The sequence below is a fragment of the Carya illinoinensis genome, chromosome 2 (genome assembly GCF_018687715.1).
Source record: "Carya illinoinensis cultivar Pawnee chromosome 2, C.illinoinensisPawnee_v1, whole genome shotgun sequence".
Taxonomy (NCBI): Eukaryota; Viridiplantae; Streptophyta; class Magnoliopsida; order Fagales; family Juglandaceae; genus Carya; species Carya illinoinensis.
Window position 1 is genome coordinate 2,193,990 of NC_056753.1, and position 26,962 is coordinate 2,220,951.

General features: G+C 37.7%; 3 protein-coding genes and 1 pseudogene across 6 annotated transcripts; 3 read left to right on the forward strand and 1 right to left on the reverse strand.

Annotated features, from left to right (window-relative positions):
* The first annotated feature begins 2,129 nt into the window (after nt 1–2,129).
* LOC122301600 lies at nt 2,130–7,174 on the forward strand (annotated as a pseudogene).
* A 3,112-nt stretch (nt 7,175–10,286) lies between these two features.
* LOC122296578 (autophagy-related protein 101-like) lies at nt 10,287–16,116 on the forward strand. Of its 3 annotated transcripts, none has more exons than XM_043106383.1 (7): nt 10,287–10,460; nt 10,599–10,635; nt 11,905–11,990; nt 12,498–12,593; nt 13,808–13,976; nt 14,072–14,237; nt 15,715–16,116. In XM_043106383.1, the coding sequence occupies exons 1-7, from the start codon at nt 10,428–10,430 to the stop codon at nt 15,827–15,829; spliced, it is 702 nt and encodes a 233-aa protein (XP_042962317.1). In that variant the 5' UTR covers nt 10,287–10,427; the 3' UTR covers nt 15,830–16,116. The 3 variants fall into 3 exon arrangements, with proteins under 3 accessions (XP_042962317.1, XP_042962324.1, XP_042962328.1); XM_043106390.1 differs by having other exon boundaries at nt 15,798–16,116; XM_043106394.1 differs by lacking the exon at nt 12,498–12,593.
* A 120-nt stretch (nt 16,117–16,236) lies between these two features.
* LOC122296567 lies at nt 16,237–22,699 on the reverse strand. 2 transcript variants are annotated; one of them, XM_043106373.1, is made up of 13 exons: nt 22,412–22,699; nt 22,184–22,252; nt 22,034–22,087; nt 21,811–21,909; nt 21,227–21,313; nt 20,538–21,143; nt 19,829–20,305; nt 18,502–18,563; nt 18,303–18,399; nt 18,091–18,170; nt 17,663–17,992; nt 16,668–16,967; nt 16,237–16,470 (listed from the first exon to the last, which is right to left on the reverse strand). In XM_043106373.1, the coding sequence occupies exons 1-12, from the start codon at nt 22,466–22,468 to the stop codon at nt 16,919–16,921; spliced, it is 2,067 nt and encodes a 688-aa protein (XP_042962307.1). In that variant the 5' UTR covers nt 22,469–22,699; the 3' UTR covers nt 16,237–16,470; nt 16,668–16,918. The 2 variants fall into 2 exon arrangements, with proteins under 2 accessions (XP_042962307.1, XP_042962314.1); XM_043106380.1 differs by lacking the exons at nt 16,237–16,470; nt 16,668–16,967 and having other exon boundaries at nt 17,723–17,867; nt 17,980–17,992.
* A 37-nt stretch (nt 22,700–22,736) lies between these two features.
* LOC122296562 (pentatricopeptide repeat-containing protein At3g50420) lies at nt 22,737–25,926 on the forward strand. The gene has a single exon (XM_043106366.1). The coding sequence runs from the start codon at nt 22,906–22,908 to the stop codon at nt 25,027–25,029; it is 2,124 nt and encodes a 707-aa protein (XP_042962300.1). The 5' UTR covers nt 22,737–22,905; the 3' UTR covers nt 25,030–25,926.
* The last annotated feature ends 1,036 nt before the right edge of the window (nt 25,927–26,962 follow it).

Consider the following 26,962-nt stretch of genomic DNA (forward strand, 5'->3'; position numbering starts at 1 on the left):
TTTCGGACCAATATCTATTCATTAGCTTGGTCAAAAACTCCAAACTATAACATATTCTCTAGTTTATCTCCCAGAATGATCTTTCTATAGTTTACACAATATTTGACTGACCAAATGATCTTCAAATGGGTCAAATAAGATATCCATGTAAACTAGACTCAAAAAGGAACAACTTATATAAAGAAGACTTTATGATAAAACACTTACAACAGCTTCGAAATGGGCGTGCAAAAGATCTCCTAAAATCTGTCCGAGAGAGAGTGTTTGATATTCTTTCAATGGAAAGTGTAAATGAAGATAATTTCGTGGGGAGAGGTGGCTGGAGATACTTATGGATGAGATATGGAAGAGATGAGGCTGGAGTTGAGAGTTGAGTGTAGTTTTCTCCTACCCAAAATATCTATAAAAGATTATCTCATAATATTCTATCCAATAGTATCTACAAAAAATCAACTTAAGATATTTTTATCTAATAATATCTATAAAAATCAACTCAAAAAATTTTTACCCAATAATATTCATGAAAATTACCTCAAGATATTTCTTTTTATCCAATAATATCTACAGTTTTGAACAGACGTTTTGTCCGAAAATATGAAAAAATGTTATTGCGCCATAAGACTTTAAATAACCCTCCGAGTCTAATGGCACGAACCATAATACATTTTAACACTTCTAACTATCTCCAATAATCAAAAATACACTTCTGATACCATAGTAAATAATAACACTAACTATGTAGTTAGACAAAAACCTATACGATTAATGGATTCGTGAAAACTTATGGGGTTTTCATGAGGTTCCTAAAGTTAATAGAAATTTCACAATTGAATTTCTAACGGGCTGTTACATCAAGGATCGCCCGACCATTAAATACTAATGACGAGTTATCACACTTATGGTGCAATATAAAAAGAGCGTGGAGGTCAGTAGACCACACCACCCTTAAACATCAATGAAGAGCAATCAGTCTCACGATGCCATGTAAAAAGGCGGGAAAGGTCAGAGATCGCCCGACCATTAAACACCAATGGCAAGCTATCAGCCTCGTAGTGCCATGTACAAAGAAAACTCCTCAACGCCCAAGTTAATCTTCTCACCAGGAAACCCATCGCCACCAGAGTAAGGCTCAAGTATTTAAATCTCAACTTTGTACATTTTTATTATACTAACCAATTTTGTTTTTAGTAAATCAACGCCTTTGGGTGAGCACCAGCACAAATTCCTATAGGCGAACAAGAATACAGACGCCTCTAGGCGATCAATTATACATATGCCGGGGCGGTCAACTATACAAACGCTTAAAGAGTGTTTGGATGTTAAACTTAGTTTAAAATTAGACTAAATTAAATTGATTTCAATTGAATTTAACAACCAAACGAGGCTTTAGAAGATTTCTTCAGTCCAAGCATTCCTTGTAAAGCAATCTGAGCGGCAACCAACAAGATCATATTCATAACTACTGAACATTCAACCCATATACGCGAAGAAGCTCATCTAAAAAACTTGTCTAAAAATTTATTCTTTTAAAATATTTTCCAATTCTAGAAAATATACACAATGCTTTTCAATGGAGGCATCCAACATGAAACTATAGAAAATAGTGCCGTGTTGAATAAACTCGCTCCAGAATCAAAGGTCTAATCACTGTTTTAAAACACTTTTAGAAAGAAAAACGGAACACAATTAATGCCATTTTAATTAGAGAGTTGGAACATGTATTTTCTTTCTCATTTATTAGTATAATGGAAAGGAATTGGTTGGGGAATTGATTTCTCCAAGCCAGAAGCATGCATACTCTGCTTTGGCTGCCAAAGGCTTGTGGTCTATGTATAATCCTGCCTATAATTTAATTACCTGGGAGCTGATTAATGTTATTGGAACAGATCCAATTTCATCTGAATGATGCTGAAGGTTGAGCCCGTTGAGGCTATCTTGTAAATCTAACATCTAAGATCCTGGATTCCTTCAAATTCTTTAGTGGGAATGAACATAATTCCCTTACTTCAGATTCTTCTCCTCCTCTCTAATTTAATAGTTGCTCGATCTTTGTTTTAACTAGCTGCAAACATTTCTTAATATGATCGATGATCTTAGTTTAGTTTCTCTCTTTGGTTGGATAGATTGGAATGGCAAGTGCATTAGACTCATTCTGTGGTCAGTCCTAGGTGCAAAACAGTATCACCTGATTGGTATACATGCAGAGGGCTATGCTTGTTCTTCTACTGGTTTGCATTCCCCTTGCCCTTATATGGGCAAATGCCAGCCACATCCTTGTATTCTTCGGACAAGATCCAGAAATCTCAGTTGAAGTTGGTCTTTATGCACGGTTCATGATACCTAGCATTTTTGCTTTTGCGATCCTTCAGTGTCATGTTAGATTCTTAAAAACCCAAAGTAAGGTAGCTCCAATGGTTAGCATTGGAGTTACAACTAAGTGTGTAACCGATCTGGTTTGGTCTATTTTTGAACAAAATTTATGACCAAACTGGTAATACCGATTTTGCATTTTTTAAAACCGATTACACATCGGTTACCCCCCTTAAACCGGTACTTCCGGGTTTTACTAGTTCGGTCTGGTTTTTTAATTTTAATATATTTAGTATATTAGTATTACTGATATATTTATCAAAAAAAATATGTTGAAAATTTATTAGGCAATAAAATGTATTTAATATATATTTTATATTTAAAACATATGATCAAATAAACATTCATGTTTAATATTAAAATGTTATGTTATAAATTATAATATATTATTTCATACATAATTATATATATTATATATAAAAGATTATATATAATATATATAGAATATATTATATATAATATAAAAATTTAATAAAATATATAATATGTGAACCGGTGAGGTCAGGCCAATTTTTCTGTTTATTTTTACACCCATAATTATAACATTATCTCATAAAATCATTTGTTGGATTCTGGTATTTAAGTCCAACCTTGGAAATAAGAGCGCGGCTCTGGCAAATGCCATATCTTATTGGATCAATGCATTGTCATTGATAATTTATATTCGAATATCTCCCTCCTGTAAGAAGACATGGAATGGATTTTCAAAAGAAGCATTTCATGGGATTCTTGACTTTCTAAAACTGTCAATTCCCTTGGCTGTAATGATCAGGTAAGTTTCTGGTTCCAACTCTTTTGAACCTTCTATTTTTCTTTGTTTGCAAATTTGATAGAAAAAAGATAAACAAGCAGCCAAAAATAAAAGGAACGAAAGTTATTTTGTGGAACAGCTTCGAAATCTAGTCATTCGAAATGATGGTTCTTTTATCTGGTCTTCTACCTAACCCAAAGCTTGAAACATCAGTGCTGGCAATCAGGTTTGTACTGTAACCTATACTAAGAACATACCAAGAACACATGTTGGTGTGCATGCCATAAAAAATGCGTAACAGAAACAACTTCCCCCCCTACTAATGATTTGTGGTGTATTCCCAGCCTTAAGACGCGTTCGTTGGTTTATATGGTACCCCTCATGCTCAATGGTGCAGCAAGGTGAATATGAGCTAAATTGGGCAGCTGCATATCCTCTAGTCTGTGACTCTGGTTGAAGCCGACGGCCTTAGGCACTATTAGGCTAGCTCTTGCTACAAATCTTGGACTTGCTATCGTGGAAGAATGATGAAGTCTACTTCGGCATAACTAGTTTTCCATCAATGCACCGGGGTGGTGCTGCTTGGATAGCAAGAACTGTGACGCCCCCAAATCCCCACGCCCGAACACGGGGAAATTGAGACGTCCGGATGGTGACAACCCGGGTCACCATCCCATCGACGGGTGCCGAGTGTGTGCAAGGCAACAGATGTGTACAGAGAAACACGCAGCGGATAACGATAGTCATAACTAGTACCAGAATTTTTCTTAACGTAATACAAGCTGTTTAAAACGTACTTAGATAAAATATTACAAAACACAAATACAGCTTTAACAAATAAAAAAGATAGCATCAGCAACCCGGCGGAGCCGCATCCTCGGGCTCAGCCTCCTCCTCATCGTCCTCTAACTCTGCACCAAAAGCTACGGAACCACGAATGGTACCGCAGGTAAGTAAAACCCAAACACTACCAGATAAAAACACATAAAACTCAAACAAGATGCATGAACCATGCCCAATGCCCAAAGCCCGTAAACACCAGTTTTCCACGCACGCCAAAAACCCATTTGGCCCAAAAACACGTCCTTTCCAAAAAACAACACACCAAAAGTCACATTTGGCCGCCAAAAGTCCATTTGGCCCAATATCTCACCAGAAGTCCATCCGGCCTAATATCTCGCCAGAAGTCCATCTGGCCCACGCCAAAAGTCCCATTTGGCCTCATAAACCATTATCCAATTTTAACCGTATGCACCATGACCTCCCCTAGGGGTCATCCGCACACCCTGGCTCCAGTGTCACGCCGTAGAGTACCACCACGCATGTGACACCTAACGAGCGATGCCCAGTTCCGCGCCCCGCGCGTTCGTAGCCAAGCATCCTCTAGCCCTCGCCAGCGAAGGGCCACGGAGTCGGTGAGTAGGGCGATGCCCGGTTCTGCACCCGGCGCGTTCGTAGCCAAGCATCCCCTAGCCCCGCTCCCGTCATCTCTCTCGACAACTCAGGGGACATCACTCAGTTTATTCCGCTCCCGAGTGACCAGAAGAGCTCCACCGAGATAATAACCCATCCCGGCTTGGGCTCGTGATACACACGCACCTGCAAAACCACTCACGCCAATACACAGGCTTTTCACCCATAAACAAAAACACACGTGCATGCACCATGAAATGCCATATCAATGCATAATAAAATAACCAACCAACATAAATCAATTAAACAGACAACTCCGTCCTCCATCCATCCGACCCCCGAAATTCCTCGGACTCAGTCCGGAATCAACAACCAACAACAGTAAATAATTGAATGAGCAATATATATTAAAATCTGAAAATAGAGTTTGGAAAATACTTACAGCGCTATATGGCAATTTTAGAAAACAAGCGGCGTTGCAAACGGCGGAAAAACAGCAACGTCACAGTGAAAATTCACTGTGGCCGTGGGTTTGAAAAACCCACTTTTGAACGGGGATAAACTAGGACACGAAATTGATAGGGAATGGTCTAGGGATGGTTGTGAAGCTATTGGAAGTGGTGGTTGGCCGTGGGTGGCGGCGGAATTGCCGGAAATGGCCGGATTACCCAAAACGGAAACTAAGCTCGTAGGAGCTGTTCCGGTGGTCGTTGGAGGCCGGAAATGGGTGGGTTAGGACGGCAAGGGACCGGTGATGAAGTGGTGAAGAAATGGTGGCCGGAGGTGGAGCGACGGCGGCGGATCGGAGCCAAAACCGTGCGGCTTTGCTGGGCTTTTTCCGGCCAAATGGCCGGCCGATTGGGGGTGAGCTTGGGTGGGGTGGTGCACCGGAGGGAGAGGAAGAGAATGAGCCCGGTGGGAGGCCGAACGGTGGCCGGACGGCGGCGGTAGGGGCTGGAGAAAGGGACGCCGGCGTGAGGGAGAGGGAGGAGAGAGAGAGAGAGAGAGAGAGAGAGAGAGAGAGAGAGAGAGAGAGAGAGAGAGAGCACGGGGGGGGTTCGGGATCGGGGAGAGAGAAGAGAGAAAAAGAAAAAAAAAAGAAAAAAGAAAAAGAAGGAAAAAAGGAAAAGAAGGGAAAAAGAAAAATGGAAAAAGAGAAAAAAGGAAAAAAGATGCGAAAATAGATGAGGTCCAGTCCTCACTCCGGGAAAACGAAACCAACCGCCAAAAAGATTAAAACCACAAAACAACTAAAAGAAATAAAGCACAACCTCAAATAAATTAAATTAAATTAAAACCCAATTTTAAAACGCAAATAAATTAAAATAAATAACTGATATATTAATTAAAATAAAAACAATTATTTCAGCGAAAATACACTCAAAAGCGGGTCATCACAAGAACTGTTTCAATGGGTTTCTCGCTACTTGTAATTATGATAGCAATCTAACCAACAGTTTGGAGAAGCTGAAGATTGATGTCTTTGTTGCGAAAGGGTGCGTAACTATTGTAAATTTGCATGATGTTCACCCTAGTCATCCACATGTTACAGCAAAAACGATAGTTAAAGAGTGTCTATGATTACAACCTAGAGAAAGCGGGACACTGGCAGGGGGATAAACAACAGAAGAGGGCATTAGATTTTTCTACCTTGATGTTTATCTATAACCTTTTGTGTACCATTAGGATTAATCTGCTTATTCATCAATCATTATTTAAAACATACCATCTTTTGCATTTTTGCCATGTACTCTGGTTGAAGATATGACTGGTGTGTAAAGTAGAGAGCAATCCAATTATGAAAAAATTCTTTGGCACTTGTTTGAACAAAACTAATTTACAGTCCACGCAGACTAGAAACATGCGCACGTTTTATGCTTGACAAATATGAATGCAATTAACAATAGCCAACCTCGCAAAGCAGGTTAATAAGATATACCAGTACTTGACACAAGCAAGATAATGCAATGTTATGCCTTAATTGCCAGTAAGGCATAACATAACATAACATTCAACCAAAGAGGGGGGACGAATAACAAAGAATGTGAACTGTTTAGCTAAAAGCGAGCGAAGGAAACTAGAGAACTAGAAGAAAATAGAGAATCGTAATATATATGCAGTATGTAATTAGTATACGAATCTATCGACTTTATATGATGAAAATGAATGACAAAGAATACAATCCACCATTCCTTCACAGACATGTCTCAGGAATCCTGCACCCTTTATCTCTACTCGGGCTTTAGATTGACCTAATGAACACAACTGTGATATTAATATACAAAGATCACTGCACTTCTCAAGGCACCTGATGCTTACCACAGCTTGAAATAAAGGGCCTATTGCTTTGGCTATCTTTTACTGAATACATGCAAAACTATGGGATATTCTGCAAATTCGAAATGAACGCAAGAACAGCTTGCTCTACCTAGACGACACACCTCGCGTTTCTTATAGTTTTTTGGAAAATTATACTTCTTCTTCAGAAAATTCGAGGTTGTTTCATCATTCCGATAGCATAAAATGTGTAGAAGTGTGTTTGATTCAGTTGGGTTCCATTTCCCAGAAGTTGGAGGTAATGGAAGTCAGGACCCAGCAGAAGAGCCATATGTCTCCAGGGTTACACGTCTGAACCGCTGAGTGAGGCTCTCAGTATCAATTCGTAAGAGTGAAGTGATGTTATAGAAATATATAAATATTTGATATAAATGTTTATGTAAATATCTATAAATATATGCCCAGCGGGGTGGGAGGTGGGGTGCTGGCCTCACTGCCCACCCCTACTTGTCTCTCTATCTATTCATATTATGTGCTGAAGGCTTAATTAATAAATCTGAGCATATGGGTTGTACTAAAGGAGTTAAAGTGGTGAGTGGGAACCAATATCAATCACCTCCTATTTGTGGATGATTGTTTCAGTTGAACGAGCAAAAAGAGATGAGTGGGACAGGTTGCAAGGGGTGCTTAAGAGGTATGAGAAAGCTTATGGTTAGTTTTTTAACAAAGACAAGACCTCGATTTTCTTTAGTAATAACACAAAAGCAGAAGATAAAAGTAGTATATTGAAAGCAGGGGGAGCATTAGTATGTGAGAGTTATGAAGAGTGTTTGGGACTTTCTGCCATGGTGGGAAGATCAAAATACAACACATTCAGAGGTATACAAGAGAGCGTTTGGCGGAAAATAAACAAATGGAATAACAACTTTCTCTCTCAAGAAGGGAATGAAGTTTTGATAAAAGTAGTGTTACAAGCCATTTCCACTTCTACATGAGTATATTCAAACTCCCAAAAAGTTTGTGTAAAGATCTTAATGTGATATTCTCAAAATTCTAGTAGGGAAACCAACAAAAGGAGAGTATAGTGCAATGGAGCAGCTAAGAGAAGATGGGGATACAAAAGAGTAAGGGGGTGATTTAGCTTCAGGGACTTGGATATTTTTAACTCAGCACTACTAAGAAAACAAAGGTAGAGGTTTATTCGAAACCGAAACTCAATGGCTGCAGTGGTGTTTAGAGAAAAATATTACAGAACTTCCCCTTTGCCAGAGGCAAAAATGGGCTATAAACATTCTTTAATTTGGAGAAATATCTGGGCAACTTTAGATCTGTTAAATGAGGATTTGAGGTGGAGGGTGTCAAATGGGAACAAAATTCAGATTTTGGGCCACAAATGGTTATCTATACCATCTTCCTACTATGTTCAATCACCAATTTCGATTCTTAGGGAGGACTTTAGGGTAAAAGCATAGAAGGGAGTGGAATGAAGATCTAGTAAGATCCATTTTTGAAAAAGAGGAAGTAGATCAAATTTGTGGTATTCCTCCAAGCAAAGTGGGCACTGAGGATAAGCTCATCTGGGGTCCTTCCAAAAAATGTTTGTTCAGAGGAAAGAGTGTTTATTTTGTGGAGATAGAAAGGAAAAAAAAGTTAAGAGATAAACATCTATGGAGAAACTAATGGACAATAGATAGAGAAATATTTGGGATCTAAATGTACCTAGGGTGTTGAAGTTATTCCTTTGGAAAGTTGGCAATGACTTGTTAGCAGCAAAGAATAACCCATTTTACAAAAAGATTGTAGATAACCCTTATTGTCCCATCTGCCTCAAAGGAGAGGAGTCACTTATGCATGTTTTGGGGCAATGTCTAGCAACCAATGATGTATGGGCAGAAGACCCAAGTATTGTCTAGAAATGGAATAGTGCAGAAGATTACTTTCTTGATCTTTATGAAAAGATGATGGGGAAGATTAGTAAGGCACAGTTGGAGGAGATTGCTGTAGAAATGAGAAGAGTTTGGCTCGGAAGAAATGAGTTTATTTTTTAGAATAGATTATGCGATCTTAATAAAGTAATAAAGCCAGCTCAGGAAGGTCTTGAAGAATTTTAGCTAACACAAAAGTCCTGAAAGGATAAAATACCCTTAGCAGATGCAGAGAGAAATAAGCAGCAATGGAAAAAATCATATCAAAATTTTGCAAAAGCAAACTGGGATGCTTCACTAGATCTCAAGAATAGGAAAATGGGGATAGGGGTTATAATTAGAGATGAGGAAGGGGAGGTCTAGGCTTTAGTTTATGATCAAAGAAGTCATGTCTATCAACTTGAACTAGCGGAATGCTTTGCTCTATGGAAAGCCATGGAGATGTGCAGGGATCTAAATCTTAGAAAGGTGATACTAGAAGGGGATGCTCAAGTAATCATCAAGGCAGTAAAGAGTGAATATGGAGTTATGACTTATTATGGTCACATAGTTGAAGATATAAAGAAGGTTCTATCCTATAGAGATGAATGGAAAGTACAGCTTGTATATAAAGAAAACAATAGTGGCTCACGAGTTAGCAAAGGTACCTTTATGTTTAGACAATGAGATATTATGGATATATTTCATTTCTAATATTTTGGATAAGGATAATCTGTGTAATGCTTGAGTTCATAAATGGAATATGGAGGAATTATTACTTCAAAAAAAAAAAAAAAAGATTGCACCCTCTTACTTGAATTTTTGGATTTTTAAGGACAATGATATTTAACAATTATGATGAGATGAGATATAATAAAATATTAAGTTATTTTATTGTCAAATCGATATATAGAATACATCATTTAAATTACTTTAATTGTAAGATTTGATTTATAAAATTTAAATTTAAAAATTATATTTTAAATCAAATTATATTATATAACAAATTTAATAAATACGTTCTACAAATTAGCTTGAGAATAGAAATTTTCAAAGCATTTTCATATCGTCCTAATAGCTCAATCATATAATTGGGTCAAAAGGTAATATAAGAATAAGATTGTGTTTGGTTATTAAATCAAATTTAACTTATCTCAAACTAATTATTAATAGAATATATTATTTTTTTAACTTTTTATAAAAAAAAAAAAATTAAACTCATCTAAATCTATTTAATATGTTTTAACTTAAAAAGTTAAACTAATTTTAATCTAAAAAAATTAAACTCATCTTAATAAAACTTACAAAATATTACTATTTACAATTATAAGACAGCGTTTGGTTATCAAGATTAGTGTAACTCAACTCGATTCATCTCATCTAATTATTACAAATTTTCTAACTTCCAACACAAAATATAATAATAATTCAAGCTTTTCAAATTTTAAAATAATAATAATATTAAAAAATAATATTTTAAACTTTTATCTCAATTTAACCCACTATCCAAACCGGGTCAAATCTTCACCGGGTCTCGTTTATGAATCTTACCCGCATATTCCCAACCCAAATCGGATTTGCTTACGCTCAAAACTTCGAACACTCCGGTCAGGAATGCGATCAATCTCTCTGTAAACTTGGTTCGAGACGGCTAGGGTTTGCGTCTTTTAACTTCAATAAAAAAACAAAAAAACCTTTCGTTACCGGGCACCATGAACTGCGAAGTTTGCCAACTCAAAGAATTGGTAAGCTTTTCCCCCACAAGCACACACACAAAGGGTCAAAGAAAATCATTGGCTTTATTTTATCTGTCTATATCTTATAGAATTTTTGGGTGTTTTTTTATTGGTGAATTGCTATCTTTAATAAATTCTTGTTTATAGGAAGTGGAGCACTTCGAGATAGGGGAAGTTCTACGCTGTAAGATACCGTTTCAAAATTGGCCTGCCTTGTAGAGTTGTTTGTATATGTTTTATATATATATATATATATATATAAGTTTGTACTTAGAATTGTTTGTATATGTAACTACCGCTGTGCCTCTTTCGGTTACTATATTATACTTTTAGTTCTTCAATTTATAAAATTTGGGCAATTTTGCTGGATCCCAGCATCAAGTTTAATTTTATTTGTATAATAATTACGGGTGCATTACTAATTTGAAAATATGTTACCAGTTACTAGACTGTGTTATTGGATAATTTATAGTTTCTTGTAGTGCTAATATGGGCATTAAGATTATGAAGTAATTTAAGCTCAGAAGTGAGCTGAACATGGTAATTTTTTGTTTTTTTGTTTAATGCTCGTCATTTGGACTCAGTATGTGCTTTTGGCATGTGTATCAGAGTCTCAGACCCTTTTGCATTTTACTTTTAAGGATAATTTTTAGGGTGAGTTGCAGCATGATTTGTTCAACTTTGATGGGTGTGAATGGGTTTTCAAAACCAGTTTTATCAGTATGTCATACTTTCAGAGCTATTGAAGATCTGGGGATGATGTTGATAGAAACTTGTTTATAGCATCATAGAAGGATTTTATTGAACGGAACAAGTCTTCACAACTTTTATGCTACCATTCGCAGCACTTAGTTTGTAACTAGGCTCTCTTTGTATACTCCCTATGTACTCAGGCTTTGCCTATTTACGTGGATCAATAAAATCTTTTACTTATCAAAAAAAAAAAAGAAGGATGTTATATCTAAGCAGATTAAAATACAATGCATTTTTGTGTAACATTTATTTTCTTCTGCAGAATGTTCTATGATGAAACAATAGAAAAAATGAGAAGACTACTTGGAGTATTTATTTATTTTTAATAAGAAGACTACCTGGAGTATTCTGTATGTTGTACGTGAATGATGATTGATTAATTATGCACATGGCTATGTTCATGTTTGGAATTGAGGTTATTATGGTTATATGGTAACATAGCATGTCCAATTAAGATGTGTAAGAAATCTATCTTTTGTTTTTCCCTGTTACAAGAAATCTATTGTCTTTGTAAAGTTGCACGGTGCTATTTATACCGTGATAGCTTTATTTTTAGCCATGCCTTTTGCGTTCTTCAGTAAGATCTTCAATTTCTTACCCCCCACCCCCCCCCCCCCCCCCCCCCCCCCCCAAAAAAAAAAAAGAAGGAACACACTACTTGTTTTCATTTTATTTGACATATTAGTGATAATGGGTGCAGGCATACTACACACGATCGTGTTTCATCGGGCTTTAGGTCTAGTGCGGCCCAAAGATGTTGATTTGGAACTTTTTGAAATTACATATGTAAGTGGTTCAGAATTTCTTCTGTTTATTGGTTGTTTTTAGTTGTACGCATCTTCGTTTGCCATGTTTTTATAGTGGTGAAGGCTTACTGAAGCGATCAACAGTCATGCATTCCCCTTCTTATTAGATGTGTAAGAATAGCTCACTAATATTAATAATGTTGTGTTGAATGGCCTTTTTCTTTTCTTGACTGAATAATGTTGTGAAATGAGTTCGCACTGAAATATGCATTCACTTGCCTATATACTCTTAAGACATTGTTAGATGCCACTGTAAATCATGTTGCAATCTACACTGCATATTCCCACCTGTTTTGACACAAGTAACAATAAAATTTCTACATTGTCATTATGCGGTTATCTTTGAGTTGACCTTTATGCAGTTATCTTATGGCATCACATCTAATATATGGTATTTTTTTTAGAGCTATTCATACCTTGCATTTCAGTCTTTTAGCTATAGCACTTTCATTGCTTGGTTGAAGAATTAAACTTTCCTATTGTATAGGTGCAATGCGGAGATGTTGAACTTGAAAAGAAAATAGATGAGAAGATTGAACAGTTCATTAGCTGGGTAGAGAAACACCCAAACAAGAAAAGTCAGGTCCGTGGTTTTCCAGTGGCTATAAGTTTTACATATTAATACGATATGTAGGTAATTTGTGAATATCCTATGGATCTTCATTATAAATTTGTAGAATGCTTTTGAAGGGTCAGACTGTCAATATTTAAAGTTCTATTGGCCACTTAAAGTCTAATTTTTTTTTTTCATGATGGTTCAATCATGTTTTATCTACCATAGACACAGTCTGGTTTAGGTGTATAATGTATATCTAATGCTCGTTTTAGCGGAAATCCAAAATTTGGTCTCTTTCCTATAGGGGTGAAAACCGACAGCTACGGTTTAGTTTCGGTCCAAAACCAGAACTAAACCGACAACTTTTAAACATGTTTAAAACCGGCCGGTTAAGGGGAGAAAACCGGCAACATTGTCTCGGCGTGAATCCATTTGGTTTGCCGGTGTTCCTTCGGTGGTGTGATGAGAGAGAGAATGGAGATAACGTCGCGAGGAGAGAGAGAGAGAGAGAGAGAGAGAGAGAGAGAGAGAGAGAGAGAGAGAGAGAGAGAGAGAGAGAGAGAGAGGCAATGCTGCTGCGTGAGACTCAAAGAGGAGTAAGAAAATGAAGAGAGAAATGATATCAGGAGAAGAAGAGGGAGGGGAGGGGGGCCAGGGGTATTCAAACCCTAATTCCAAACTACGCCATTTGGTTTAATTTGGTTTATTAAATCAAACAACGTCGTTTCTTTTCTTTCTTTTTTTTCCTAAATGGTACATGTAAAACGACGCTGTTTTACGTAAAAATATATATATATTATATCAGCTGGTTCGGCGGTTTGAACTAGACCGAACCGGCCGACGTCAGTTTCACCAAATTCCTACCGCCTACCCACCGGTTCTGGCCGGTTCTTGACACCGCGTCTGGTTCCAGTCGGTGACGGCCGGTTCGATCAGTTCCTATACACCCCTACTTTCCTAGGATTTGGGATTTTTTGCTTCCGAAAATTCTATTATCACTTCATTTCATGTTGCATACTGTCATAATTTTTTTTATCTTGCTTTTTGGCATTTAGGCTAGTACGTTAAAGAATTTTTGTGATGTGCAAATAGATTCTATAACTGAAAGTGACTTATGTGGGACTTTGCATCACACATTTTATTCTGTGCCAGAGCTTGTCATATTTTATGTTTTCAAGATGTTGTCGTTTCTGCATTTTCCCAACAATCTCACCAATTTTACCACTTTAACAATGATGCAGATATGCTTATCTTTCTATGAAGAGAAGAAAAATAAACAACCTTCTTGGTTCAGTAATAAAATTGAACGCATACATTGGGAACAGTGGTATATCAGTTTGAATGTGGCCCAACACACCAAAGCACATTCTAGCAAGTCTCATCATTCCAAACTTGCGTTTGATCCAGCAGGTACAATTCCTATTGTTCATGAATTAGAGATTTTCTAGTGCTTTGCACTCCTAAGGTATCTGATATCCTTTTTTCCTCATTCTATCTGAGTGCAGAGAGTGCAGTAGAGGAGAGAAGTGTTCGCAGAGCAGCACTTGAAGCATCTCTCCGTGAGGTAATGTTTCAAATCATAAAATTTGCGAATGAGAAGAAGGATCATGTTCCTCCTATACCAAATCGTGAAGGCATTGTCTCATTTCCCTATGAAATCACTATCCCAAGGTGAGTTGCCTTTTTGTCTCATCTCATTTCAGTGGTGTCCCTATTAATTTAGTTTTCTAATGTCTTTATTTGAAGTCTACTTATTTTAACATTTTCATGCTTGCCTTTTAGCCTTTCCTAGTTCCTAGCTTGTATTTAGGTGTTCTCTCTTATATACTTCCTGTGTACTTGGGCTATGCCTATTTACTTGGCAATAAAATTATCTTATTTAACTTTCAAAAAAAAAAACAAAAAAAAGACTTTATTTTTGGTTCAGTATCTGAGCCTGTATTTTGTTTCAGATAGTTTAATTCCTACAACAAGGAGGATAGGGGTAAGATGTTTTTTTTTTTTTTTAATAAGTAGGGGTAAGATGTTTTGAAGGCATGAAATTGTGATTTATGTGTGAGGGCGTCCAGGAAGAAGAGTGGCTACAGGAAATTTTTGTGCATCAAACGAAAGATGGAATTGTATCATAGTGATAAAGTGGCTGTACATATGTGGTTGTGATAATCTGAACGGAATTTCAGGGAAATTGTGGACACAGTCCATTTTTTGTCAGTATAATAAATTATATGATTAATATAATAGGTCATGGACGTAGATCCAGCTTGAGGAGTAGTTTTTTTTTCTATTCTTGGGTGTCCGGGCCAGCTTGCGCGCACCTCGATTAATCCCATGGGGCTTTGAAGTTAACGGCCAGGTAAACCTCCAGTGGCCCTGAGATGACTCGAACTAGTGACCATTGGGGAGCAAACCCAAGGCCTAACCAATTGAGTTACCCCTCAGGGTTTTGAGGAGTAGTTGTCACCCCCTCCCCTCCCTCCCCCCACCCCACCAAGGACAAAAACAAAACTCTTTTTTTTTTTTTTGGCTTTTCTTTTTTAAATTCCTTCATAGTTGGTTATGAAGCCTGATAGTTTGTCGTTACAATTACTAGAAACATGAAATAACATATTTACCAGAGAAAGGCCATTAGAAGGCAGATATCGATGGCTATGTTATGGTCTCTGATCCTTGGTCCAGTTGGTCATGCCTACAATAGTAGTTTATTAAATTATGAATTGAGATGCATAGATAGATGCTTTAGAACTCAAACATAGTTTCCCTCCTAAACTAGGGCCAATATGCATTTACTGAATTTAGTGAAGTTGTGAATTGAGATGCATGTCGTACAAATCAATGAACAAAAAGATTTCATGTGATGACGTTGTTGCATCACTCTCTGTCTACTCGACCTAAACGCCATCCATTCTTCAATGCCCACAGATTGGCTCTTGGCAAGCTATTCTTTAGTTGATTACGAGTTTGTTCTGTTTCTTTAACTTCTTTTTTCTATTTATTGTTCTTCTGAACTAAAAACTGCATCCTTGTAAAGGGGTATTTAAACTTATGTGCTTGGAGTTACATATCAAAGCCTTAAAAAATGAAAATCTATGGGCTTTAGTTGGAGATTTGTTGACTTCCTTTCATGCTTTGCTCTTGCTTTCTTAATTAGGTGCTGTTTCTTAGAAGTATCTCTGATGGTAGTTTCTGTTCATAATTGGAATTTTGAGTTTATGTTCTGCCTGAATTGGCCAGTTCATCAGATTCTGCATTTGGAATGGACATGATCAAAAGGATGCTCCAATCCGGGCATCCAACCATGCTCAGCTGATTATCAAAAGTGCATAAGCTCGACCACTTGTTCCTGTTATGTTCCAGAAGTAAGATGGATTCTTATGTTCATGATATCTCAAGACATGTATATATGAGGTGGTTAAGCTGATGGGCCCAGAAAAGTTCTGATTTTCTGAACAGAAGTTGATCCTACGAGCATTTACATTTTAAAGTTTAGTCATCTTTGTAAAATTAATTTTCTGGTATAAACCTACTTATCAAAAAAAATTTCTGGTATAAACCGGCCTGTCTCCTTTGCATCTCTTTTCCCTATCTTTTCCTGTTGCTCATATAAGTTAGTCTCTTTGTATGGTGAAATGGTACCGGCTTGTCGGAATTGAAGAGCTTTGGTCATGCATAATGCCTCACGAATCACGAATCATCATTGATATCTCTCTCTCTCTCTCTCTCTCTACTCAGTTCACATCGTGTCGTTAAAAACACAACAGAAGCAGCCTCGAAGAATATGCCAAATCCCACACTTCACAAGAATCCATCGGGGGGAATACAATCATACATCCATTTGCCTAAAAGACTTTCTTAAAGTTGAAACTCCGTGGAAAGACTTGCAAAAAGTTGTAACTCCGCGGTCATGCTACACATAAAAAAAGAGTGGAGAAACGCAGTTTCAAATAACCAGAAGTTGAGAGAGAAGCAAGTTCTAACATGCATGCAGACATTTTTCGCTTCGTGATGCAACATTTAACGTCTCTTCCTTTACACATTTTTTTAAAAAGCAAATCTGTATATCAAATTAAATAAATCAAACAAAATTATTTTAATTTAAAATACCTCAATTGCCTGTTTCTGTAACAACACTGTGGAAGGACTCGAGACAAGCTTTTGAGCACAGGGCATTTGCAACTATTGCTGTCACACTTTGCCTTGATCTGTTTCCATCACCAGTAACCATATTCATCTGAAAAATCTAGAACAGCTAAAGCCTCTCCGGCTGCTGATATGGTCTTATTGACACCCTGTACTCCAAAGAAACAAACGACACTCTGCATTCTTTGTCGGGGTTGAAGCTCCTAAATAATTCCTCAAAAAAATCTCTCTTTCTTCAAGCAGAGCTCCTGAAATCTTGTCAAACTGCAAGAAAAGAGTAAGCAGTTGGGATAACTTGGTTTCACCAAGATTTTTTTTTTTTTGATAAGTTGGTCTCACCAAGATCTCCAAGTTCTTTATCAATAGGCCAGTCCATTAGTTCATAAGAGAATAGACATTCAAGAACCAAGGATACATTAAATATTTCCTTTCGTGGGAAAAAAGAGCAAAAAGTATTCCCTCAAACCCCCTCTGCATGAAGTAATGCACAACAATATATTCATACATGAAGCACCACATAGGTGATACAAAGGGATACTTAAATTCAACACCCATCTATTCATCTAACAAACAGAGTTTTAAATTTTAATGTCATTGCGTAAAGGTGTAAGTTGGGTATAAATTGTAGTTATTAATACTCGTAAAAAACAGACTACCACTTCTATATTCTATAATTATTCCTAAAGAGCACAAACATGTATTCACATTGATAAGAGTGTGTCGCTATTGAAGGGGTGGGTATGTTGACAAATACATTAGACATTTCCTTCATATTGTAGACACTAGAAAGAGCATGAGCCAGTTTTAGGTACCTGACTTCAGCAACTTACCATATATTAATTTACAAATTACTTTTTTCATGTAAGTGCAAAATAACTAAAATTAAATTAAATTAAACTAAAATAATAACGATAAAAGATTTACCAGAAGCAAAATGACATAATGGTTATGAAACCCACCGTTTCAGAAGCACTTTTGGATTATACGGAAACAGATTCTTCTCGTGAAGACCTTCAACAGAATTTCTCAACGAAAGCAAACACTCCTTGGCTTCTTCAAATGGCTGTGCTATATACTTTTTATGGCCATATTGATGGTCTCGCTTACATTCCTTCTCAACTGACGTACAAGTTTCGTTGTTTTTCACAAGTCTAGGCATCACATCTGCCAAAACTTTGGAGCCGCCGAGTGTCACTTTTCTTTTTTTGTAAGATGATTGATTTATACCTTTCCCATCCAATGAAAATTCCACAAATAAGCACCATGAGTCACATACCATACGTAAGCACCTATGAAGGAACATGTAAAACAAGAGCAAGTAAATGTCAAAGCCATGCCTGAATCAGAGAGAGATTGCGAAGTGAGCCAAAGCAACCAGTGTGAATACCTTAAAAGATATTCTGCACAACTGATTCCTGTGTCTTTTGAAATAAGGTAATCAAGAAGGACTTGGTGATCATAGTGTAACTACAAGTAATAACGAGAAGAACATTACAACTCCATTTAATGCAACGTGACTTTAGTTCAATTTAAAAGAAAAATACACATAAAAGGAGGAGGGTGTGTCTAGATGTTCCAATTTCTGGATGCAAAACTTGCCTCTAAAAGAAATAGATGGAATAAGTGGATAGGATTAAAAAGGTTTGAAAGATGAAAAAGAGTATCCTCCTCCACATCCTGAAAATTCCCTTTTCCTCTGCGAAGCATAAGTAAAATCCAAGAACTTGTTAAAAATGGTTCCCAGCCACTGAATTACCAACAAGCAACAAGTAAAATGACCAGCATGTTAATTGCTTACTGTTGCTCTGGTAAGAAGGGTACACCAAGCAGTTGCAAGAGCATTTTAAACAGCATATCGTCCTACAGTTTAAGAGAGACGGGAAATTAGATATAGACAGTCTTCAAGAAAAACAGAAAATATAAGTGTTAAGAAGAACGAATAGAATTTGGAAGAATGGTACATTGCAGTGAACCAAAAGTAAAATTCTAAAACAGTAAAAGAAATTCCAATGGCCTTCATATATGACTTTTGTTTTGCTAATGCTTTTGTACATTGATAAAATGATCAATCTCAAGTAGCCAAAAATAATTTCATGGCTTCCGAGTTCATAAACAATATGCCACTGCAACAACTTAACAACCATGACTCCAGTAACCTGTTGGAGATTTTCTTCCTTGCATAGCACAATTTTTTTATCCTATCAACACCTATGCTATTAAAGGTCCAGCATCATCTCAAATGTACCCAAGATTAGAATTCAAGTTTCATTCTGAGCCTGATGACCCTGATTACCCCTTTGCCAACCTAAAGAAGAGAATAGATATACATCATATTAAAAATAGTTTTGGGACATGTCCTCTTCCATTCAAAATTATAACAGCTACCTGGTTGCTTACCACATACGAATACATAGAAAGACATGTGGAAATAGAATGGAAAGGATCCACTTTGAATGATCATCTGGTTTTTTATTGGAAAATGTTCAAAGCCCCTATAATTTGTTGTGTTTCTTGAAAACATGAACCTCTAAAACACCAAGTTGAAGTAGCGTTAAAGGGAAATGGAATTAGCACCCCCCATCCCATATAAATGCCAAACGAAGCAGCTGATCAAAACATACAAGAATACTGAAGCCTCTGAAATCCTTCCTCGCCAGAGGTCAAGAATTTCCTTCTACTACTAAATGCAATGATGGAAATTACACCAGATTTTGTGTGTGCTCACGCGGCCACGCCTGCATGTGTGTGATCACTTACACATTTTGCTACACACACATGAAACTGACCCAAATAAATGGGATGATGGAAAATCCAAAACCAACAAGTGTATATATATATTAAAGTAATAAGAGATTTTTTTTTTTTTTTATAAGTTTATTAATGCAAGTAAATAAGCATAGCCCAAGTACACAGGAAGTATACAAGCTGAAATACCTAAATACAAGCTAAGGACTAGGAACTAGGAAAGGCTAAAAGTATATAAAAGGAAGAAATACAAAATTTCATCATGCACAAAATTCAAGTTGAAAATATGTGAAAATGCAGGATTTCTGTTTAGATTTGACCTTAAAAAATGTAACATGATACCCCCTAAGAATAATTTCAAAGAGTTAGGAGAGACAAACCTCATGCAAGAATAACTGGAGGAAAGATGAGGTAAAGGTTATACATCTTTCAAAATACAATTCATGGTCCAGAAATGTTTCAGCTAGAAGATGCCCTTGAAACCACTTATAGAGCGCTAATAAACCCTCCTTTCTACAGCAACAGTCCAGGTCAGAAGTTAAGGTTAAGCCTGAGTTTGGAGTTATGCATTCACATTGCTTGTCATTGTCTGCTTTCGGACTGATCAAACTGAAGGAATACTTTATGAAAAGAAAAATAGCCTGCCTCTGTATATGGCGTGAGTGCAGGGCACGCATTTCTACATCAGAAACACTCAATAAAAATGGAGAACCTTCTAGACACTGATCCTGACAAGACTCAGGTTGAGTTATGGGCTGCCACAAAAGCTCTTGAAAGTAGGTATAGAGTAGTTGCAACCATGAAACAAGAATGGAACATTTCAGATGTATTTGAGAACTAAGCCTGATCATTAGGACCTGCAGAATACATTTTAATTTATTTAGTTAGACAGGACTTCTTACAAAGAGAGGTTGGACCTATAAAAGTGACAACATATATTTATGGTCCTTGTCCATATACAGGTAATAAGTACAACCATCTTTCCTATAAACTTGAGTAACAATGATTAATTTTGCTATCCTCGTTGAGATTTATGAAGTTCATTGAATTTCTAAGTTTATCAAGCAAAAAAACAAGGTCAAGCCATACCAACAACTTGTGTCTAAAGTACCGAGGGATGCATGCATCGGCATACTCTCCTTGCTTACCAAGGCACCAGTGTAAAAATTTGGGCACGAGGTTCACGATTTTAAGATGAATTGGATGCTTATCTATGGAAACACTTGCGGCTTCCATGAAATCAAGTTGGTCAACCAAGGAACAGAGTAGTTGAAGAAACATTCCAAGAAACATGACACGCGGCTCCAATCCATTGATGTTTCTGAGATATGAAGCATCCGCAGAAGAACTCTTCTGAGTGCCCCTGTTCCTACCCTCATAAATCTCATCCAATAGATCCCAACGCACATTTGAAAGACACGAATCTACAGAATCTAAAAACATCTCAAGAAGGTGATCATCAGCATCTTGCTTCAAATACTTCAAGATATTACGTAGAACTTGAATAATGCCAGCCACTGTAGACAAGTCAGCCTTTTTCAGTCTAGGATTTACAGCAGCATATAAGTTTAATGAATCATGATTTGAGTCTTCAGCTTCAGTGGTTGATGTTACAGAAGGATATGATAGTGCATTGGCAATGGCCAATTCCATGCAAACGCATAGGAAATGGATGAATCTGTCCCATTCACCTTCCTGTAAAACATACATAGCCATGAAGATAATGCACGGCACAAAGTGCATGAACTGAATTTTTACAACTGCAAATTGTAACTTACAGATGCTGCTAAAAACTTTGAAACGAAACTAATAGCATTTCCTGCCAGATGTCGAACATACTGGCTATCAAAAGTTAGCAACACTACCTGCCAGGAAAAATGTGAAATCAAGAAGTCAAATGCGGTAATCCAAACACTGGCAAGAGAGGATTTCCAACTTGGCTAATTTGAATATAAAGAAAACAGAAAGCAACAAGATTTTCAGAAATAACAAATATAAGGGCATTCCTGGAAGGCTTAAGACTTCTGTCCTTCTTAACAGAGTAACATCGTTGGACATACAAACTTTTCCTATCAATATTAGCATGTTACACGGGTGTTGACACAACTTCCTCACCCGTCTCCTTTCAACAATGCCTTAGACTGCATAAATGGATGAAAACAAGACATTGTTGGGCTGAATAGCATCGACCAAGAAGAGAGCGGAAAGAACCATCAAAGAGGAAAATGTTTAATTTTAGTGCTACGATTTTGAACTAAGGTCAAACTCAAATAACAAAAGAAACCTAAAGAATATAATCAATGTAGCTAAAAGAATCACACCGCACAAGGTCAAATTCAGCAAGATAAAAAAGAAATGATACCAAGTTAGCTACGATCTTAGCCAAACAGTGGTCATTCTCGGAATGTGCGCTGCAGCTACATGAGCATGCACTGCTATAGGGCGATTCCACTTTCTTGCCCTGCCCAGACAACAATATTAGGATATTGTTGGATTAAGCTCACCATTTATATTTGTTATTGAGAGAGAGAGAGAGAGAGAGAGAGAGAGAGAGAGAGAGAGAGAGAGAGAGAGAGAGCAGAGACATCATCAGAAAAGCGATCAATTTTTCGAGTCCAAAGCTGAATTTCTTTCACGACCTAAAACAGAAAGGAATTGGGTTACGCTGAATGACAGAAATTAGGGTTGAATGGAGGACGCATGGCAAAGAGTAGTATTTTGAGAAGAGACAGAACCTTAGAAAGAGCTATCAGAATCGCTTTCTCATTCTCTTTGGTTAATGAAACCACCGCCGCCTGTGGTTCCTGCAAACCGTCGTAGAAAGTTCAAGAAACGATGGTCGAAAAATTCGAAGAAAATTTTTTTAAAAAGAAAAAAGGAACAAAACAAAACAAAGAAAAAAAAGTAAAAAGGAAAGTTTATGAAACGAAACCCCCGAAGTGAGTGAGAATCGTAAAAACAACCGTGTATGGACGGAGATACTCGTCGATCAGACTACAAAGACGAGAGGCATCGGACATTTTTCTCAGACTGCAAAGTTTTGCCGGGGAATAAGCTTTGCCGATCGGCTTCTCTACCCGTCCGTTTCGAACGACGTGTTTCGATGCATCTTCCCAGTGTTCAAAACGATGGCGTTTTCGCCTTCGTTTTAGTTGACTAGCACTTGTAAAGGCGACAATGCACAAGTCGTATTTATATTTTGCACTCGGAAAAATCGCACCATTACCATGTCCTTCGTGTTTTAGTTTACTAGCACTTGTAAAGGCGACAATGCACAAGTCGTATTTATATATTGCTCTCGGGAAAACGGCACCATTACCATGTCCTACCCTGAAACCGTAAAACTCAGAGTCACATGCCCGCTTAACCTTTCTTTCTTCCCTTTCAGATTGCAAAAATATATACAAACTCAGCAGTTCTGCTGGGTGAAGTTCACCTAATTATATCTCATCTTTTGATGCCACCATTGTATGAGACATCCACCTTGGCCGTCCTCATACAAAAATGCATAACTATAACCTCATTGAGAAAATGTCGTCAACTCCACGCCCTCATCCTAACTTCTGCCACAACTTTCGATGCCCAAACTCCCTATCTGAACAACAATCTCCTCTCCATGTATGCGCGGTGTGGCTCACTCGAGGAGTCTCGGTTGGTGTTCGACAAAATGCCTCACAGAAGTCTTGTTTCCTTCAATGCACTCATCGCGGCTTACTCTCGAGTCCCAGACCATGCGGTTTCAACCTTCGAATTGTATGGGCGAATGGGAGTTGAGTGCCTGAGGCCAAACGGTTTTACTTTCACGAGCTTGCTACAAGCATCTTCTTCTCTGGAGGATTGGTTGGCTGGCTCTTTGCTTCATTCCCAAGTTGTAAAGTTTGGATTCTTGAATGATGTTTGCGTTCAAACCTCCCTACTTGGGATGTACTCGAATTGTGGGGATTTGGAATCTGCGAAAAGAGTTTTCGAGTTTATAAACGATAAAGATGTCGTGGCTTGGAATTCTGTAATATATGGGTACTTAAAGAATGATAAAGTGAAGGATGGGCTTGAGCTCTTTGGTGGGTTGGTAAGGACGGGTGTTATTCCAACCGAGTTTACGTATTCAATGGTTTTAAATGCATGTAGTAGATTGGGAGATTATCGTTGTGGGCAAGTTATTCATGCCCAAGTTATCATTTCAAATGCACTAGTTGATTTGCCTTTGCAAAATGCCCTGCTTGACATGTATTGTAATGTTGGTGATACCCAAAAAGCATTCCGTGTCTTTCTTAGAATGGAAAATCCAGATTTAGTTTCATGGAACTCGATGATTGCTGGGTACTCAGAGAATGAGGAAGGAGAAGAGGCCATGGCCCTTTTTGTCAAGTTGCAAGAATTGTCTCTTCCTAAGCCAGATGAGTATACTTACGCAGCCATCATATCAGCGACTGCTTCATTCCTAGCCTCAAATAATGGAAAACCTCTCCATGCCCAAGTTACAAAAGCAGGATTTGATACGAGTGTCTTTATAGGAAGTACCCTAGTGTCCATGTATTTCTCCAATGCTGAAGTTCAATCCGCAGAAAAGGTCTTTAATATGATTTTAGAGAAGGATGCTGTTCTCTGGACTGAAATGATTGCAGGTCATTCTAGAATGGCTAATGGGGAGAGCGCAATTAAATTCTTCAATGGAATGTGTCGGGATGGCCATAAGATTGATAGTTTTCCTCTCAGTGGAGCATTGGGCGCATGTGCAGGCCTTGCAATACTGAAACAAGGTGAAATGATTCACTCCCAAGTAGTCAAAAGGGGATGTGATGCTGAAATGTCTGTATGTGGTAGTTTGGTAGACATGTATGTCAAAAATGGTGACCTTCATTCTGCTAAATCAATATTTTCCCAAGTTTCAAACCCTGATTTGAAGTGCTGGAACTCGATGGTTGGAGGATATAGTCACCATGGAATGGCAATGGAGGCATTGCAGCTCTTCGAAGAGATTCTAAATTGTGGTTTAAGACCGGATCAAATAACATTTCTGTCTCTTCTCTCTGCTTGTAACCACAGTGGGTTGGTGGAGAGAGGAAAGTTCCTGTGGAATTTAATGAAGGAAAGTTGTTTATCACCGGGCCTTAAGCACTACTCTTGCATGGTAAGTTTGCTGGGTCGAGCTGGACTATTGGAGGAGGCAGAGGAAATGATAGTCAAATCACCTTACAGAGAAGATAATCTGGAACTGTGGAGAAATTTGCTAAGCTCATGTGTCATCAAAAGAAATATGAGAGTAGGAGTTCATGCAGCAGAACAAGTTCTAAGATTAGATGCAGAAGACAGTGCAACCCATATCCTTCTTTCTAATCTTTATGCTGCAGTAGGGAGATGGGATTGTGTAGCAGAAATGAGACGAAAGATACGAGGATTGGTGTTGGAAAAGGATCCGGGGCTAAGCTGGATTGAGGCCAAGAATGATATTCATGCATTTTCCTCTGGGGACAGTGCACATCCCAAGGTCGAAGAAACCCAAGATGAACTGCTCAGGCTACAGCAGAACATGAGAAGGTCGGAAACTGAAGATTTTGATTCGAGAATCTATTCTACGTAGATTAAAGAGACTGAAACAAGAGAGATTTGGAATTTTATTGAGCATTGGTGACAACAGACCTCTACATTTCGGTTTCCAGCTCAAAACAAATGCTGTTGAAGATTTGGAAATTGATACGAATTCTATCCACTTTAGGTACTCTAAGCACTGCTACTGCTGCTACTGCAGCAGGTATAGTCAGCAGCCATTGATGAGGCAGGACTAAAGCGCAGCAGCCAATTTGTCATAATCCTTTGTTATGCAAATCTTCCATGACAATATCGCTTTTTTAGGACTTACATTCAATGAAAATCATTGCAAGTGTTACAGATGAGATCGATTACTTTTCTTCTGGTAGCCTTGCCGTTTCCAGAATCTGGCCAACCAAGTAAGATAACCATCTCCACAGACTCCACTTCAGCTGGAGCATCACTCTGAGCAAATCAACCATCTTAGTATCTTACCACTTTTATTACCAAGCAAACGAAAAATAAAAAGTTCAATCCCACTTGGAAGAACCTTGGCTAACTCTCCCATAACTTCAACCCAGTAATAATCCCTCTATAAATTAGCAATATGTCTTGACATTTCCATGCCACAACTCTAAGCTGGGTTGGAGACCTAGCTGGCAATGAGTGCTCCAGGGAAGCCAATAAAGCAACAGATTATCTAACAAAACAGGGCGCATGTGGAATAAGAATTAAGGATAGAGTATGACAGCTACATGACCTCATTGCCAATAGAAGTCAGAGGACTGATGGCTTTGGATCGAGCTGGAATATCCTTAAGTCGTGATAAATAACTCTCAATATGAAGTGGAAATATAGTTCACACAATTGCTGTTTTTAGTTCCTGGGTTGTACATATATATTCTTGCTTATGTTTCAGATGATATTGAGTCCAAGATGGGATATTTTAGCACCTTGTTTTTGGGAGGTTATATTCTACAAGATGTTCTATAGATGTAAGCGCATGCAGTATTCCCCCCATGATGAGTGAATCTTTTAAATAAACTACGGATTCTTAATTCCTCTTGACAAAAAATGTGCAAGTGCAACAAATGGTAGACTTCTTAATTATGGTTTAGAAAAATCTGTATTTCAAAAAATGGTGGGTTATCCCACCTAGCTAGTCCTGATTCTCATCGCATGGTTTTATAGTAAATTCCATCTCTTGCACACTGACACTGGACGAGGAGGGGCAAATCTCCTGAATGCTGGTTGGCTTTTACATGAGATATGCGATGGAATACTTGATTGAAAAGCTTCTGTTTCGATCTTCTTTTAAACACAATTGTAGGTTACATGTAGCTATCAAAATCCTCCCGTCCGAAAATGGAGACTCAAACGGATTGTGGACATATTAGTAGCATTAGAATGACATATAATTGTAGGATCAACCAATGGTACTGTATGCAACAGAACTAGTGGCCGCGAGGTACTAATTACTAACATGATGCAGACATGAAATCCTGGCCGGATTCACCATTCATGTACATCTGCATGCAATTGATCGAGACCCGACATTTTTACTTATATAAGGTACACGCTGCCAATAATTAATCGTTTCTGTTTACTACCGGACAAGTTGCAGGTACCTTGGCACGTACAAGACTTGACGTGGAACACAGCAGATCAGTTAATGTAGATCATAAACATCATGCAAGACCAAAGGCAGCTTAAAGACGAAGACGAAGTTGACAGTACTTTGAATTCTGTCGTTGCCATATATACTCAAATCTGTTTTTTTACATGAGTTCCTCTAATTTGACTCGCATTATTCACGTACTATCGTGTAGTATGAAGACCTCGATCTGTGTGCATAGTGCATATATGCAGGCCGATACCACCTTAGCCAATTTTTATAATTAAACCGGACAGCTATCAAAGTGGTCATCATGAATAATATGGATACATAGTACTACTTTCGTCTTATATATCATAGAATACTTTGT

Bases quoted from the DNA above. Each gene is read 5' to 3' on its own strand.
- LOC122296578 (XM_043106383.1), top strand. From the start codon at position 10,428: ATGAACTGCGAAGTTTGCCAACTCAAAGAATTG. The intron at 10,461-10,598 runs GTAAGCTTTTCC...TCTTGTTTATAG, and splicing joins TTTGCCAACTCAAAGAATTG to GAAGTGGAGCACTTCGAGAT. The intron at 13,977-14,071 runs GTACAATTCCTA...ATCTGAGTGCAG, and splicing joins ACTTGCGTTTGATCCAGCAG to AGAGTGCAGTAGAGGAGAGA.
- LOC122296567 (XM_043106373.1), bottom strand. From the start codon at position 22,468: ATGTCCGATGCCTCTCGTCTTTGTAGTCTGATCGACGAGTATCTCCGT. The intron at 21,144-21,226 runs GTAAGTTACAAT...TATGTTTTACAG, and splicing joins CAAAGTTTTTAGCAGCATCT to GAAGGTGAATGGGACAGATT. The intron at 18,400-18,501 runs GTAAGCAATTAA...TATGCTTCGCAG, and splicing joins CCCTTCTTACCAGAGCAACA to AGGAAAAGGGAATTTTCAGG.
- LOC122296562 (XM_043106366.1), top strand. From the start codon at position 22,906: ATGCCACCATTGTATGAGACATCCACCTTGGCCGTCCTCATACAAAAA.